We start from the raw sequence: 16,391 nt of genomic DNA, 5'->3' as shown, positions 1-16,391 counted from the left end.
AAGGGCTAAGATGTTTTGTGAATCACTTTTATCTTTACTGGGATTTAAACTTAATTATAAGGGGAAATGCTTATAATCTCTCATAATTCTGGGAAATTTCTAAGAATTTCACCACTAAGGAAAATTTATATACCTCCTTAACTCACACCGTCTCTGCATTTATATGATGCGAGCAATGGAAGTGATGGTTGTAGGCATGTGTGTGGGAATCTCTCCTGTGGGTTCAAATGAGGATTCAAAGGTCAACTCTGTAACACTATCCATTACAGATAGAGAGCTCATCTCCCACACAGCTTCTGCTGCTGTCAGCAGTCAATATCAGGCAAAAATGCAGGCACATTTACTTCTGCATCGTGTCTACCTATATATATGCTTATCCTCCAAATTGATTCCCAGACTGCATAGTCATTTTTAAATATGCATATCTGGATTTCAAGAGTGAAGGAAAATTCAAACAAATTTTGCAAAACCCAAACATTTTTTTAGGAAGTGTTCCCAGGAATGCCTTGCTTATTAACTGCTGGGACATGCAGGAAAATAAATTATTTTTTATGTTTCTATACCTACGATACTTACTTATTCCGTCCTTTAAAATGCTCCAGGTGTTGTTCCATCTCTGAAACAAAGTGTCAAAGTGACAGGAATCTGGTGAAAGATCAGCTCAGGCATTTTACTCTTCTCTGAGGTGCTTGAGGCCAAACATCAAAACTACTCCATTGACACCTGTGACATCTGTCACAAAGACTCCATTGTTTTGGACACATTTGACAACATTCTTAATCACAAGCTTAGTCACTGGCCAGGCAGGCAGAATGTGGACAACTGACTGTTCTCACAATGATAAGGTTTCATCCAACACTGCGTCCAAGAGTTTGGACTCTTGGGCATAAATGACCTGAATCAATGGAGTATGTATGAGAAAATGAGTACATTTAAGATTTAGTTTTTGGTTAGTTTTCAGTCAGTTTTTAGGGTTGATTCATTCAAGTTATGTGGTACAAAAAAGTCTGAATTCAGTCATTTTTATGCAGTGCAGGTCTTAAAACAAGTTGGTCACTGTGAAAATATGAGTAAAACATGAGTGAGTTAAGTAAGTCTACTTAAATATCTCAGTGTTTTCCTAAGAGTTGATGTTTCCCTTGGTCTCTGCCTGACTACACTGAAGTTTCTGTTTCTTTGCTTCTGGGCTTTTATGACCCCATGTGAACCTTCCTTCCCAAATTATAATGAATCCCTGTAATGGAAAATTGTCCCTGGCTCTTTTTAAAGAGGTGCCACGTGGAAAGGAAGAACTCCAGCATCATCATAAATTTCCTCCCTAAAGCAGTACCACTTCAACCTTAAAACTGTGGCTGATATAGTTACTCTTATTGAGTAAGAGTTTAATGACAATTCCCAGTCATGGTATAACATGACAGTGGAAGCACGTGTACAAATGTTAAGTGCAGTTCACTTAATGGCCAGAGGTGTCACCGTCAGCAATGGGTATGCAGGTGTCTGGCCCTCTTTCTCCTGTATACCACTGTCACCTGACACAAAAACATTTTTAACATTAAAAATGTTTATGACTCATCATGCACAAGGGGCTTACACTAACATGCAGTGAAAAAATAATTTGTACATTCCTTCCTCTCCGCTGTCTCACTAAAGCTGACTTGGAATGGTCAGTCGGTCATTGAACCTTTAAGCAAGAAACTAATAACAAATGACGATAAATCAATTCTTCTCCTCAGACAAAGGCTTTGAAATGCCAAACACTGACCTTCAAACTCCCTGTGACATTTTCCTATCACTCTAAGAAGCAGACTCCTCTTAGCCCACTTTTTACTGACTAAAATCATCCAGGAAAACATAAAATCTTTAACAGGCTTGTACACTCACTGGAAAGACAGTTGGCAGGCGACAGAGAAAAAGGAACAGCAGTGGAGAACACAGTAGACAGTCATTTAATAAATGTCCAATCTGTTCTGGCAAGTGTCATATGTGCAGCTCTGGGAGTTCAGGCCGCTCTGCCCAGCATTCATTTAACTTGACATCAGCCAGTGCACCCAAAGTAGGGACATACGATTTACAGTGTGCAGGATTAACAGAGTCCACCAGTCCATCCATATATCATCAGTAGGCCTACATCACACTGACACAGTCCAGTTGCTGTGAGGGTTTCATATGTTTGTTTGTAGTTTATTTTAACATAAATGTAAAAATGTAATAAGTAGTTTGCCAGTACCTAGGAGATATGAAGTCTACTAGTTTTTACAAGTATATGTATGGTTACTTTCATTTCTTGTTTATCCACATGTTTTATGTAGACTTACCAGAAGTTAATACAATCTGCATCTCTGCCTGGAATCATTCATCAATTGGTGAATTGATACTCTGTACCAGCGTCAAAAGTAAAATCCATACATGTGGACTTTCCCCAGAGCAGCTGTGACCCTCTGTTCGCTTTTTGTGACAGAAGACAAGAATGTATTGTTTATTAGAGTATTTATTTATTGTGAGGAAATGGAAAAAGAGGGCTAAAGGCCAAGTTCACAAACAGCCCTGGGAAAGAAAAGAAACAAGGCGTGTTGCCAGATCTCGTTTTTTTAGCTTGACAGAAGACTCCGATGAATGCACAGGATGGTTATGTTTACTTGAAAATAGAGACAACTTGGGTAGATTTCTTTTCTTTCCTGCAATTTCCTCTCCTTGTAGCTTGTTCTCACTTTCATCACATTAATTTTTATTTCACAGTTTCCTCTATGATTCCTAATGTTTAAACCTTTCTCTTCCTTGTGATGGCACAGTGAAATGCTACAGCATATAGACTCTTTAAATCGGAACCTTTAAATTTAATTAAAAATTAAACAGTGTACATTTTCTTAGCCTTAATCAGAAAGCAAGCATAATGCAAACTTCCAAAAATAACCAAATGATGACTTCAGTCTTGGCAAAGTCACTGTTGTGTGCCCAAAATGCCCTCTGGCTGTTGTGTGTGAAAGCAGATTTGTACAAATAACTGCTTTAAGCTCAAGTTTGAATATTCATGACCACACAGGAGTAATCGAGTTTAAAGTGCTATGGCTCGAACAGCTGTTATTCAAACAAACAGGCTAAACTATTAAATGGAACAAAGGTGGTCAGAAGCCCTATCGGCACATCAACCGCACACATGCAGACACACACACACACACACACATACAGAGCTGCATTGCAGGTACCAATGACCTCTACCACACTGTCTCCCTAACAGCCTTTATCCTCTGGTACCCAGTTGATCCCAGTCATACATAACGGTCCAAAGCAGCTACGTAAATAGCCTCCAGACCTCAATAATGCAGTTAAACAACCGGATGCATTGTAACTGTCCCTGTTACCCTGATGCAGAAATCATTGCAGCTCCCGAATGCGTCTTTATCTACATGCATGATGTATCTTCCCCTGTGTGTGTGTTGCTAATAAATGTAGCATAGGGCAGTAAGACAAAAAAATGCAAAAAAATGCAGACATACACGGCTCCAATTCAAACCTACTGTGCTTTTGTTATAGTTTATATCTGTACCAATTCAAGTGTTTTTAAATCCTTTTGCGTTTAATATGGTAATTGTTTTTATTGGAGGACTGGTTATAAACTAGACAATCTACTTATTACTTACTTACTTACACAACTTGTGGTTGTGTGCTGCCTTAGTTTGGTCATACATCAGTGGTTGTGGGTCCTCTCAGTGGAATCTAGCGGTGCTAACATTAATAACAAACCTAAAATCCACCCAAAGTTGGGATCACGTCACACTGAAGACTCTGTGATGACATGCTGGCTTTCTGAGCACTCGCTAAGGCTGTCAGCTTCAATTTCACACGTCATAAAGCTTACTTAGCTACAGAGCAGAGGACGACTCCACAGTACAGCCTGGACTTACACTGCAGCATGAAACATGAAAAAATCTTCTAATGGTCTGACTTTACTGAGTGTGTTGGCACTGCTTTTCTCTTGTTAACCCTCCCAGTCTAAACAAACGCTGTGATGTGACACGTACTCTATGGGCTCCAAACAGGATGGTTAAATGACCTTGCACACATTGATGTACTCAGTTGTATCAAGTATCGAGCTGTGTGTTCCATTGCAGTACACTGGATGAATACTGAATATGATGGTGAGCTTTCTTGTCAGGTTGGCTTGTTAACAGCTCTACAGCAGCTGGGCCTGTATCTGAACTCATGTCAAGTACTGAGACACTATTAGCTTCTACTGCTGAGAGGTGTATGCCTTTTGCCTGTTGTACAGTCTGGAATGGTTTTTGTTTTTCACGAATCATTTTAAAAAAGATTGCTGATTAATGCTAAGAAGGTCTAAAGAAATACTTAATTTCCTGATAACAGCAGCATTTTACAGCTTGTAATTGTGTTGGTTGCAGAGCCACAGAGAAGATCCTGGCCCGTGCACGGCAGCTTGTGGACGTTAAAAAGGATGATGGCTTCTCTGCACTGCATCTGGCTGCTCTCAACAACCACAAAGATGTTGCTGAGATCCTCATCAAGGAGGTGAGACGAAAATGCTCCTTAATGCAGTATGACACGTACATATAAGTACATTTTCTTTATAAAAAAACACATTATTTCGTCTTTCCCATAGGGACGCTGCGACATTAACATCCGCAACAACCGCAACCAGACACCCCTGCAGCTGGCTGTGACGCAGGGCCACACTGACCTGGTGCAGCTGCTGGTGAACGAGGGCGCCGATGTTAACATGGAGGATGAGGATGGTGACACGGCCATGCACGTAGCCCTACTCCGCCCACAGCTGGCGAACGTGCTGCTCAGCCCCACCGTGGGAACCAGCAGCACAGAGGAGAGCAGTGAGGGGTGTTCCTCCACTTCACTATACTGCAGGGTGAGGACTAACACTCATAAAGCAGCAGGCATGCTGATACCTATGTTTCAACTGAAAGATGATTTCTTTTAAGGGAAGCATGTAATGTTTTGTAGTTGAAGCTTCAATAACTATAAAATTCACCAAGGCTACACTGATATTCCACAGCTAATAATAATCATAGTGTAGTAAGGATTTTTACCTGACATGATTTCACTCCACTTATAATAGAGGACTGTTGAATGATGCATTACTGCTGATTCTTGGCATTGGACAAACTGAGGAACTCAAATTACAAAGGATGTGAAGACAAGATGAAATGGTGGCTAAACAAAAACTGTTGAGGGGATAAATAAAGGCTGAAGGGACCATTACTAAAGGAGAAATTCCAAGAGAAGTATATATAGACTGTAAATTTACCCAAACATGGTATGTTTACACTGAAGTTCGCTAGAAGGATTAATGTGTTCTTAAAGCGGTAAATGCAGGCTTAGAGTTGGGTAAATAAAGAATACAGACGGATAAAATGGTAAATAAAACCCAAGGCTATGAATGAATTTGTGTGTAGTCTTGGGGGTTAATTTAGGGTGAAGCAGCTTTACCTGGTAAACAACAGGATGAAAGGGAAGAGGAGGGAATCAGGTGGCTCAGCTTTAAAGAGCGTTAGCAAAAGACAAAGTAGTAAGCCAAGAGTGGAGCTAAATATAAACTAGTGCAGGTCTTTCTGAAAAAAACTAAAAAATACAGAGAGTGTCATACTGCCTAAGAGAAGAGAATCAATTAGCAATCAACATTTAATATTTAGGATTTTTTTTATATTAAAAAAAACAACTAATACCTTTAGATCTCATATTGTAGCTTTAAAAGAAGGTGTTGGCAGGACACCGGCAGTGAGGAAGCACAGAGAGTCCACTTAATGTAGCAATATAGATTTGGCAAAGATGGAGGTTTAGTTTAAGATGTCTCTGATAAATTTAGGAGTGTGGTGTAAACATGCCAAGAAGATGTCTTAGTTACAAAGTCCATGAAGTCTTGGACAGGACCGGCTGTAATAATCTGCTAAATTTAAAAGAAGTCACGCAGTATCATTCCTCCTCTGAGGCAGATATTCTTCCTAATGCAAAGAAAAACAGTCGTTGGAAAGAAGCTTGTCAGGCCATTGTATGAAACTGGAAGCTACATGTGACACATCTCTTCAGTTTAGTGACATTAAATCAGCTTTTAGTCACTTTTGGCAAGCAAGCTGTAAGCAAAAATAGTTTTTTTTTACTGCAGGAACTTGAGCCTTGGTCACATAATCTGTGTTTTCAGCATATGTTTTTTCTTTCGAGTGTGGAATCCAGCAGCCTCATGGTTAATTAACAGAATTAATCAATAAATCAGTATCTCTTGCTTTGTGACATAACAGTCCAACAAAGCCTGGCCTGTTTGTTAGAACCCAAATACACATCACAGGCTAATGACTTCATAGGGTGATTAAGCAGTTTCCAACTGCAGGAACTCTTAATTGTGCATGATTCCACTGGTGGGATCATCCTGTCTTGAAAATCCAGTGAGATTAAACAACAGTAAAGCTCCAATTTGCAAAAAACAAATCAATAAGCTGAGAGACAAAGATTGGGTAAAATTCTCATTACAATGAGTGACGGTGCACACAAGCACACTCTGAGATAGGGCAAGGATTTGTCCAGCAGGTGTTGTAATTGTACCTACCTGTAGATGAGTTTCACAATACTATGTCCTCTATGCTTTTCAGAGAGCCCTTAACTTTTAATATTCCTCATTAAGAAACACTGCCACTTTACTTTGTGCGGCACTCTTTATACAAGCTCTTAAATACTGTTCTATCAGACACTGTTGGTATCATTGCACCATTAAGAACGTCCTTCCAGTCTACATGACCGCAAACACTGCAGCTCCACTCGGCATCCTGGGCACCTGCCAAGCCAGCACACACACACACACACACAGAGCCACGAAGGTGGCTAGACTTAAGTGCTCAGAGCTGTTTTGGCCTCGGTCAGCAGATGAGTTATTGGGGGAGTTCTTCAGTGCTGATTAGATGTGGGTTTATGTATCAGCCTTAGCTGGATTGCACTGGTTTTACTTCAATTACCTTTGTGTTCCTTAAAATCAGCGATGTCCTTGACTGAATTATTCTTAGTGGTACAGGATCATCACCTTATTTAGACTTGAAATATTGGCCATGACAATATATTGGTTTAACCTGAACTTTTCCTTTCCTTCTCCCTCTCTTCTTATCATCATGCTCTGTATCCACAGCTGAACTCTTCAGGTCTTCTGGGGAGTACCGAGCTGAGTGTTGGCACAGCTATCGCTTGTTTTCTAGCGCAGGAAGGTGCTGACGTCAGCTATGCCAACCACAAGGGCAAAAGTCCTCTGGACTTGGTGGCAGACAGCACAATGCTGCAGCTCATTAAGAGCTTCTCTGAGAAGCACAGGTAGGAATTCATGAAGTTGTTTGATTATGTTGTTACAAAATGGAGGATTTTCTAAAGCTTTATTTACTCTGGTGTTTTTGTAGTTGACTGCTTTTGCAAGTTAAATCAGTTGCTAAGGAATAACTGTCCATGTGTGGGAGTTACTTCAGTTAAAAAAAAGCATTTGGTTTTGTGCTTATAGCTGTGTGTTGTCTGTCAGGTTGCAGCGGCTGCAGGCCATCACATGTGGACAGGGTCTGAGCAGTGCCAGTCTGCGACGGGTCCACACAACGCCCAACACCATGACCAACCTGGTTCTTCCCACGCCGCCTGGGCCCAGTGAATGCCTCATCTGCTCTGAGCTGGCTCTGCTGGTTCTTTTCTGCCCCTGCCAGCACAGCGTGGCCTGTGAAGGTGGGTAGAGGCCAGATGACACTGATTGGAAGGGTTTTGTGTGTTACACAACAACGAGCAAAGAATGAATGTCAACTGTGGCATTGTCTCGGTGTTCGTCCCAAAACGTTGCACTACTTGCAATACTACATTTCTAAGTTGTTTGGGTTTTTTTCTGATGTTTTGACCTGTGTCTAAACAGAATGTGCCCATCGCATGAAGAAATGCATCAAATGCCAGGTCACAATCACCAAGAAAATCAGGCAAGGTAAGAAGAATCCAATTATTCTCTTCGTCTCTTCTGTAGATATCTTGTTTGGGAAAATGTGTTTTAGTCAATGTGACTTGATTGACCCCTGACGTTTGCCTTCACAGACCAAACTGAGGTGGACTGTAGTCCTGGCACTGAGAACTCTGAGCAGCACAACCTGCTGGAGCAGCTACAGTCACGCTACCGGCAGATGGAGGAGCGGATCACCTGCCCCATCTGCATTGACAACCACATCAAGCTGGTCTTCCAGTGTGGACACGCCTCCTGCATCGACTGCAGTGCCGCGCTTAAGACCTGCCCAATCTGCCGACAGACCATCCGTGAGCGGATCCAGCTCTTTGTCTGAATTCCCTCAGTTACTAACTACCCAAAGAGGATATGTGAAGGGGGTCTGGAGTTGAGAGGCGATGGTGGGGATCGGGAGGGTGCACCCACCATGAGCTCCATAGGCTGCTTTACAATAAGACGCTGTGTGACACCGCTGAGAGTCCACCGTTGTTACATTTTGAGTAGTTTCCCTCTCGAGCAGCGCAGACAGGAATACGTTGATCACTTTACATTTGTTTCAAGCACCAGAAATGATGTTTAGCCCGACAGGAATCGGATGAGGCGAAACTGTGAGGTGATGTTTTCTGATTGGAAAGCCCACCTGTGCTTTTCCTCACCCAGCCTCCACCTAATCTGTCCTATCTTTGCTGCTTTAAGTGGATGTCTGTTACCCATCAACCTCTTTGGCTTTCAGGCCTCTTCTGTTTACAAGGCTGCACAGAAATCAGTTGTCGTCTTGTTGCTCCTCAGCCTGTCCTGTGACTTATGTTTATCAATCTCTTAATAATCAGTGTTAGTCTCTGCAGAGGGAGTTGGTATAACTAAAGGCTCTCTATATAGTCCCCAACCACTCGTCTGTATGCAAGGGGAAATACACACTATTATGCATGAATATATGCATATTGTAAAGCTGAACAAGACTGTGTCGTCATGGGTGATTTGTCGTTGTTGTTTTATTTTTTTCTGGTTACATTTGTGGTTTTTGATGTACCTAAGAGTACAGCTTTTTATTTATGTGTGAGAGGTGGTATTACTTAGTAATGTCCTTTTTTCAGTTGGTGTTTGCTTGGCAAAAAAAAAAAATGTTTCTACTGAAATTCACCCCAAGCCTATGTCCTCTACTCAGGGTATCAAATCATTGAAAGCACTTGGGTATATCCATAAAGGCGCCCCACACACAAGCTAATAGAACATCTGTGTGTCAGATAATTTTAGTGATAAAGCTGAGACATTAATTTCACGTTATTAACGTTCAAAGTTTCATTCTCATCAGTGAAATGAATGTTTCAGATGAGGATCTGCAACTAAAGTGACATTTTTACTCTGAAGTCCTCCCAGAAGCTTCGTTTCTGTTTGATTTTGGACAGAAAGTGTCTCCGTCTGTCTGTCTTGACTGGTGTAGAGATGAGCACATGGTTCACATGTTAACAGCTGTTTTGCTTCCTACCTACCAGATTGTAAGATATAGAATCAGAAGGGCAAAAAAACGCTGTAGTGTTGCCTCTGTAGTTTCAGATTTTTACCCTTCTCGTCCAGTCATTTGAGAACCACCCCCTCCCTCTCTCGTCTGGAGTTCTGGATTGTACATCATCTTCACCCTGTTTTGATGTGTTTTCTTGAAGGGCTTATGCATATGAGAAAAAAAATCATATCTATTTTAATCCTAAGTTAATTTTTATTAAACTTCCAGCGACTTTTTTTTTGTTGTGGTTAGATCCCAGATTTTGGGAGAGCCAATGTTAAAGATGTACGCTTGAATGTCGGGGGTGGGGGGTGTATCCTGTCTCTCTGCCTTTTTTTATGTGTAAAGAGAAAAAAAAAAGATTTAGGAGAAGGAGAAACCAGGATGTACCACGAGGTTTACTTTGAGAAAAGAATTTTTACATCAGTGCCAAATTGCATGAGGATGTGCATGGGCATGCACACCCCAGATTACATACACGCACTATGCTACCCCCCCTCTGACTCAAGCGGAGGGGGTTCAATATTCCAGCAGTGTGAAGTGAACAAAAAGCAAATGTCATATTCCGTTTAGTATCAGAAGCATAATCTCAGCACACAGTTACTGGCGTTAGTGGGCAAGCTACTAGTGTTAGCCTTCTACCTTTAGCATCAGTGTTCCTCATGTTCTCATGATGCTACACACATCCAAAATATTATCAGTCCCATTTGGTTTGGAGCTTTTTACAAGTATATATATTTATATTTTCTGAGACATTATCAATCAAGGGACAAGTTTCTTACTAAAATCACAGCATTTTAAAGATTGTCCATTGTGTGCTAAGTTGTTGGGTTTACAGGAAAAGGCAATAATATTTTAGAAAATTAGGGGAAGTAGTTTGAGCTGTTTCCCCCCCTTCCCTGTTTATGGAGGTCGCTGTGAGAGCGGGAAACAATTTCTGTATAAAATCTATTAAAGCAGCAGATGTTACTATTGGTGTTTGTACAGTTCAGCTCTTGGGGTTCTGATGTTGGCCTTACTGTCCATTCCTCCTCTGTTGATGTTTTTTCAGTTGTATTCTGTACAAAAATATTTTGCAATAAATATGGAAATGTTTTCTAAGGACTCAGAATTTTCTTCTGTTTCATTGACTTATTCTTTATTATTATTTCCTTTATTTTAACAAGGTATGTCGTAAAGCAAAAGGAGCGAGTATATTTCTTAACATTTCAAAATAAAAGTTTTGACTCTCCTTTAGGAGAGGGAGGGGGTGGAGAAATGATGAATGAATACTGACAGGAGCTTCAAAATGATTTGTAGTGTTTAAAGATTGTGTTAAATATTTAGACTGTGTAATAGTAGAACATTTCTTGACCTATTTCTCGGCTGTGTAGTGTCAGTTCAGGTAAACAGCAGGTGAAGCAGGTTGTGTTCACTGTAACCCATTTAGACTGGTGGGGATCTGAGCAGCAGCTCCAGTTAAACACTGCAGTGTGCTGCCTCTTAGTCGTAATTGTCTTACGGCTCAGATGGCTTTGGCGTATGACTCAGTGCTTTGGCAGTGACGTCTTCTGAGGACCTTTATTTATTTATTTGTTTTAAAATTTAATTGTCACCCAGCCAAAATAATATGAATGAAAAAAAAACAAGCTGTGTAAGCAGGTGTTACAGTGTACAGTCTGCTGGTTTAAAACATTCAGCCACATTCCATATTCAATAATAGATGTGTAGTCTAATGGATTGTTTTTATATTACTGTAACATCACATATGTAATGGACATTAGTAGTCTGTGTGTTGATGAACATTCAACCAAAACAACTTATTTGGCTTAGTTGTTCCATTGTGAACAGCATAGAAAATATTACCCCAGCTCTGATTGGCTGATCACTAACTTTTGTGAATGGACAGAAAACCCTTTAAATGCTGTAAATACTTGTGTGTTTGTATTATTGTGGCCTCCCTTTGTATTTTTAAAGGGCACACCTTTTTTATATATATAATGTATGTGTTCAGAGCACCATCTAGTGGCACAAGTGAATATTGTTTCCTGTTGCGTAACGTCACTTATTATCAAACCAACAAACCACATTCTGGCATGGAGACCAGCACATTTATGAGATCGTCCTTCTGTTGAGTCTATAAATGTTGCTGCCTTTTTTTCCTCTTCTCACTGCCCACATGATGCTTTATATATATTTATTTACTTTTGCTGGAACCGAAAATGGGATGAGAGGGATGTCTTTGCTTCAAATGTCCTTCAGGAGGCGCACTTGCTCACAGAAATACTCCATTGTGAACCTGTTGGCCCTATGACACCATATACCTCAGTGTTCTTATCTGTATCTAGATATCGGTGTTTAATCCTGCTCATTCACTTCAACACTCAAATGGTCCAGGTCCTGCTGTCTGGGTGTGATCAGAGTTTATGTTTCTGTAATTTAGGTCTGTTGGTCAGCTCCACAAAGAGATAACTTCTCTCCAGCATGTTGTGCAGATCAGACATTGAATGAAATTCTGCTGTCACATGTTCCTGTTCTCTTTCTGAGAAAACCATGAATGGACAGACAATGAGGGGAAATAATTACATACAGTGGTTGAAAACCAACCACTAAGCCAGGTTTTATTTTAGCCTAAATCAACTGCTACTGACGACACTCCTATCCAGGTTAACAGCCATACACTGCTGTAGTACATCATCTAAAGTACAGGTATTAGAAACAGGCTCTAGGAACAACTGGCCATTGTCACTATCAGCGGTCTTTACTCAGGCTTGGTTTCTGAATAATCCGTCTATTATTATTTTTGTCAATGACTACAGACTTATTTTCCGTCACACCTGATATGGACAGATTCGTCTCACCAGGAAAAAACAAACAGTGTAGTAGAGAGCTAATCGTGCTGATCTGAACATTTTTTTATATTAAATTAGTAAAAAAATTAGTAAAGCTATACAATAAATAAAAACATACATAAAAATTAGATAAAAAATGGGACATGAGTGTGCCCAAGAGAGCGAGTGAATGTTCAGGACATCAATGGCAACATCACTTTTGTATAATGGCCAGAATGTCATCGTCCTTCTTTATATACAGTCTCTGGTGCTTAACAAAGCAGGTAAAGTGACAAAGTACGGGAGACCAAAGCTATCTTTGTTTTCTGAGTTAATAAAAATCAACTTAATCTATGCAAGTTCTCTCTAACAGTAAGTTCATAGTTGGTGTTATCATGGTTGAAAAATGATATTAGTGAGACATCTCTCTTCCGAATAGAGAGAAAGGAGAACAATTATATTAGATATGTCACCCACCCACTGTGTTTACTGTGTTTGCCTCATCACTAAAAACAACTTAATCCACTATATACATGTGAATGTCCCTTTGATTGACCCCAGGAGCACATTTTTATTTAATAAAAAGCCTCACTTGCTTGAAGAAGTATGTGGTAGCCTATGTGTTTAAAAACTCCAAGAAGCTGTTCTGCTACCACTGTGCCCTGATGCTGTGACGAATTTACAAAACTATCATTCCTCATTATGCAATTTATTTAGCATATTAGTAGTGGAGTTATCAGGCAGATCAGATTAATTCCTTTAAACTGTAGTTTATCTGGAGTATTGCTTTAATCTGATTAATCCATGTAAATACTCCTTCTGTGTGGAACATCCCCTGAGAGTCAGCTAGTTGTTACCAGGTGTGGCGTGCCTGCACCAAACTTGTCCTGTTTTTGTGCGTCCCCCTGGCTTTGTGCTTTTGTCACACAGACAGAATAATGACTCATCAGCTTGTGCCCTCTGAACTCTCAGGGTGGAGGTGTTTTGGTGCAAAATACCACCAAGATGCAGTGAGGTGTTCTTTGTAACGTAATGACTCTCCTGCCGGGAGGACGAAACCGGCAACTCAAGATGGCTTTGTTTACACTGTCACTAAACACCTGTTGTTCCATCAACAAGTTGCACTGCATCTCCTCCTACATACAAACAAGTTACTGAGGGTTTGCTTATGTCGTTGGTGTCATTTAAACTGGCCTGTTTGGTTGTGTTGTTGTTTCTCCGAGCTTAATCTCAAACAGAGCAGATGCTAATTGCAACTCATCCTTTTGTCTTTGGCTTTAAAAACTGACACACACACACACACACACACACAACACTGATCACTAACTGAAAAAAAAAAGAAGAAGGTGTAAGCAGCGGCCTCATCCTCCACAGATCCCGCACACAGAGGCAGTCCTATTCCACCAAACACTCCTCAAGAGATCTGTAAGAATAAATCAGTTAATGATTCTATCAATCTGTGAGGTCCAGGATGCCAAAGTAAGGCCGATTACAAAGTCCAACACAAACTTTCCCCGAGTTGGGTGTTGAGTACTGATTTGCAAAATCCGTGTGGGCAGCATGAGTTTGTCTTTTTGCAGGTTGCTGCAACACAAAGCCGACTTATTCATTGTGTATGTTGTGTATGCCGTGTTTTTTAACCCCTCCCGTCCTTGAAGGCTGCTATCTCAGATTTACTATAGTTCAGAAAACGCTTTAATGTACCATCTATCTATCTATAGAAGTTTATTTATTTGATACTAATTCATTGGTGCTGTATGACTGATAGTGATGAGGTGTACGGTGTTTTGTGTGTTACGTGCAGTGGGCATGAATAAATCACGTAGTGTATGAAATGATGCAGCTGTTGAGATGAGGAGGTGAGCGCCTTGTTTTTGTCCTCATCCTCCCAGGCTGACTGCAGGCACCTGGTTGCTATGATGGATTCCCTCTGATGCAACATCAGGCAGGCTTGGCTCAACTCTCTGGGTACACAAGTAACTAATTTTGGTCAGGAGTGTTTTTGTGTGTGTTTTCCATCTCTGTGTGACTACTCGGGAACTTACTATGGTTTTCTGTTTCAGAGCTTCTTTAAACTCCCTGCAGACTGACCACACCTTTGTTGCTCCCGCTTAACACCACAATACCACCACCACCACCACCCTCTTCTATTGTGATGAACCTGCTGTTGTCCTGAGTGCCCCTGTTACAGCAGATTTGTTAAGAATGGGCTCATTACATTACCTATAGGTGAATACAGCCCATATGTAGAGGGCAGATGGATAAACTGGATGAGAAACAGGTTAATTATGGCCCCAGATAACATATGTTGTTGGCTTACCCCACCCAAAAGGAAGACAAATATAGATAATATCTCATCTTTAGAGGTGGCTAAAGCATATTTTTCACATATTCTTCTAGATATTTAAAAACTGTTTCTTGTCTCTAAGGGTTTTCTTGTACAAACTGTGTGTTTGCCTTTGCTAGGTGTGCAGCTGAAGGCAGCTTTGCATTTTGGTTGGATTTGAACAAAAGGCAGGTCAGGAAGAGACCCGAGCATGACAGAGCAGCCTTGTCTCCTGCAGCCACTCTCTGAATGCAAAGTTATTTGCATAGGAAAATACAAAAGTGGAAGCCATCACAGACTGATTCAGTTTGAAGAAAAGGTCGCCTGTTCCTGTTTCATCGACAAAAAACTGTGATGCTTGTGACTCAAAATGTCCCATTTGGAAGTCAGTGACAGAGACGCCAAGGAGAGTCAGTTACCAGAAAGCAAAACACATTCAGAGTGTTGTCGACTGCTCTACTACAACCAAACATGCTGATGTGCTGTTACACGGCCCTGCTGGAGGACACAGTCTCTCCCCCTCACAATGCCTGACTGATTTGCCTGTGATGCAAATATCAACTGAAGACGCGCTGCAGTGATGACGCAGCTCCGGAGGCAGAGCGAAGGTGCTTCAGGCACGGGACAGACTGAGCTGACTTTATGTGTCAGACTGGGATACCTGGTGAAAAGTGAAGGTCTTAGTTTGAAAATAAAACTAAAAAAAAACATATTTTCTACTTTTATTTAACCCCAAGAGACAAAAACAGTCCATGTGGCTATTCCATGCCCACCAGTAGTCTGTATTACAGTGAACAGATTTTCTGTTGTGATTACTTCAATGTTCATAATAACAGTGTGAATCTGTTGGGAGACACACACACACCTTTCTTTGAAGTGTGTGTGTGTATGTTGGTGTGGTTCAGTCTGTGGGACCCCCCCCCCCTCCCCACACACACACACACACACACACACACACACACACACCACCCCACATGAATAGCGCCAGGCCCTATGCAGTCGACAGCTGTCTCCTTTGAACGACCAAAGACAAAAAGCCTTAAATCCAGCGTCCTCCCTCTTTCATGTGTTCATCTGATACCACTCTTCCTCACCTCACTGTCACTCCATTCAGCCCTGCGGCTCCGGGCTGCAGCTTGTTGTCGCTCTGCACACAACCTTCATGGATTCATTTGCTCTTCATAAATGAATAAGTAACATTGTGGCAGAACTTTTGTTGGATTTTGTTTGATATCTGAGTGTTGGGGACATTTAAGAAAAGATGTGAATAGTTTTAAAACATTTTAAAGGATGTATTATAAGTGTAGTGTTAATAATTATTATAATTATAAATATTATAATTAAAAACATGATCTGTGGAGTCAATCCATTAACCCACCAGTAATAAGAAGTAACTGAAAACTAACAGCATATCAATGATGTAAATACCACCTACCACTATGACCCCTATAAGTTCCTGTTTAGCTATAGGCATGCTCCCCCAGGTCACTTCTCTTCCCTCTGTGTCCTTGCTCTCTGCTGACTCTCTCCCCTTCCTTCGGGTCTCCAGCTTTATTTGACACAGGGGCTGCTGGTTCCCACTGCAAGTGAGATCAAGCTGGTAAGTTGTTGGATAATGTCAAAACTGGAAATGACCTCAGTTCACTGTGATACTTCCTGTCTTGTTGGACTAAGGGCAGACGTGGCACCACACTGACTCACACATGCATCAAGAAGCATTAAGTGGTGTACAGTCTGGTTAGCATGCTTTGTAACATGTTATGTAATAATATATATTTTTAAAGC

General features: G+C 40.9%; 1 protein-coding gene across 3 annotated transcripts in view; it reads left to right on the top strand.

Annotated features, from left to right (window-relative positions):
• Positions 1–10,574, top strand: part of mib2 (MIB E3 ubiquitin protein ligase 2) — a 33,120-nt gene extending 22,546 nt beyond the window's left edge. For all 3 annotated transcript variants that reach the window (XM_028409308.1, XM_028409307.1, XM_028409306.1), the window contains exons 14-19: positions 4,398–4,524; positions 4,616–4,876; positions 7,139–7,317; positions 7,517–7,710; positions 7,892–7,957; positions 8,065–10,574. In XM_028409308.1, the coding sequence (XP_028265109.1) occupies positions 4,398–4,524; positions 4,616–4,876; positions 7,139–7,317; positions 7,517–7,710; positions 7,892–7,957; positions 8,065–8,306 (1,069 nt within the window). In that variant the 3' untranslated portion in view covers positions 8,307–10,574. The remainder of the gene's footprint in view (positions 1–4,397; positions 4,525–4,615; positions 4,877–7,138; positions 7,318–7,516; positions 7,711–7,891; positions 7,958–8,064) is intronic.
• Positions 10,575–16,391: the final 5,817 nt, after the last annotated feature.

Source organism: Parambassis ranga, chromosome 7 (assembly GCF_900634625.1).
Source record: "Parambassis ranga chromosome 7, fParRan2.1, whole genome shotgun sequence".
NCBI classification, from domain to species: domain Eukaryota; kingdom Metazoa; phylum Chordata; class Actinopteri; family Ambassidae; genus Parambassis; species Parambassis ranga.
This window is presented reverse-complemented; position numbering and strand designations above follow the sequence as displayed.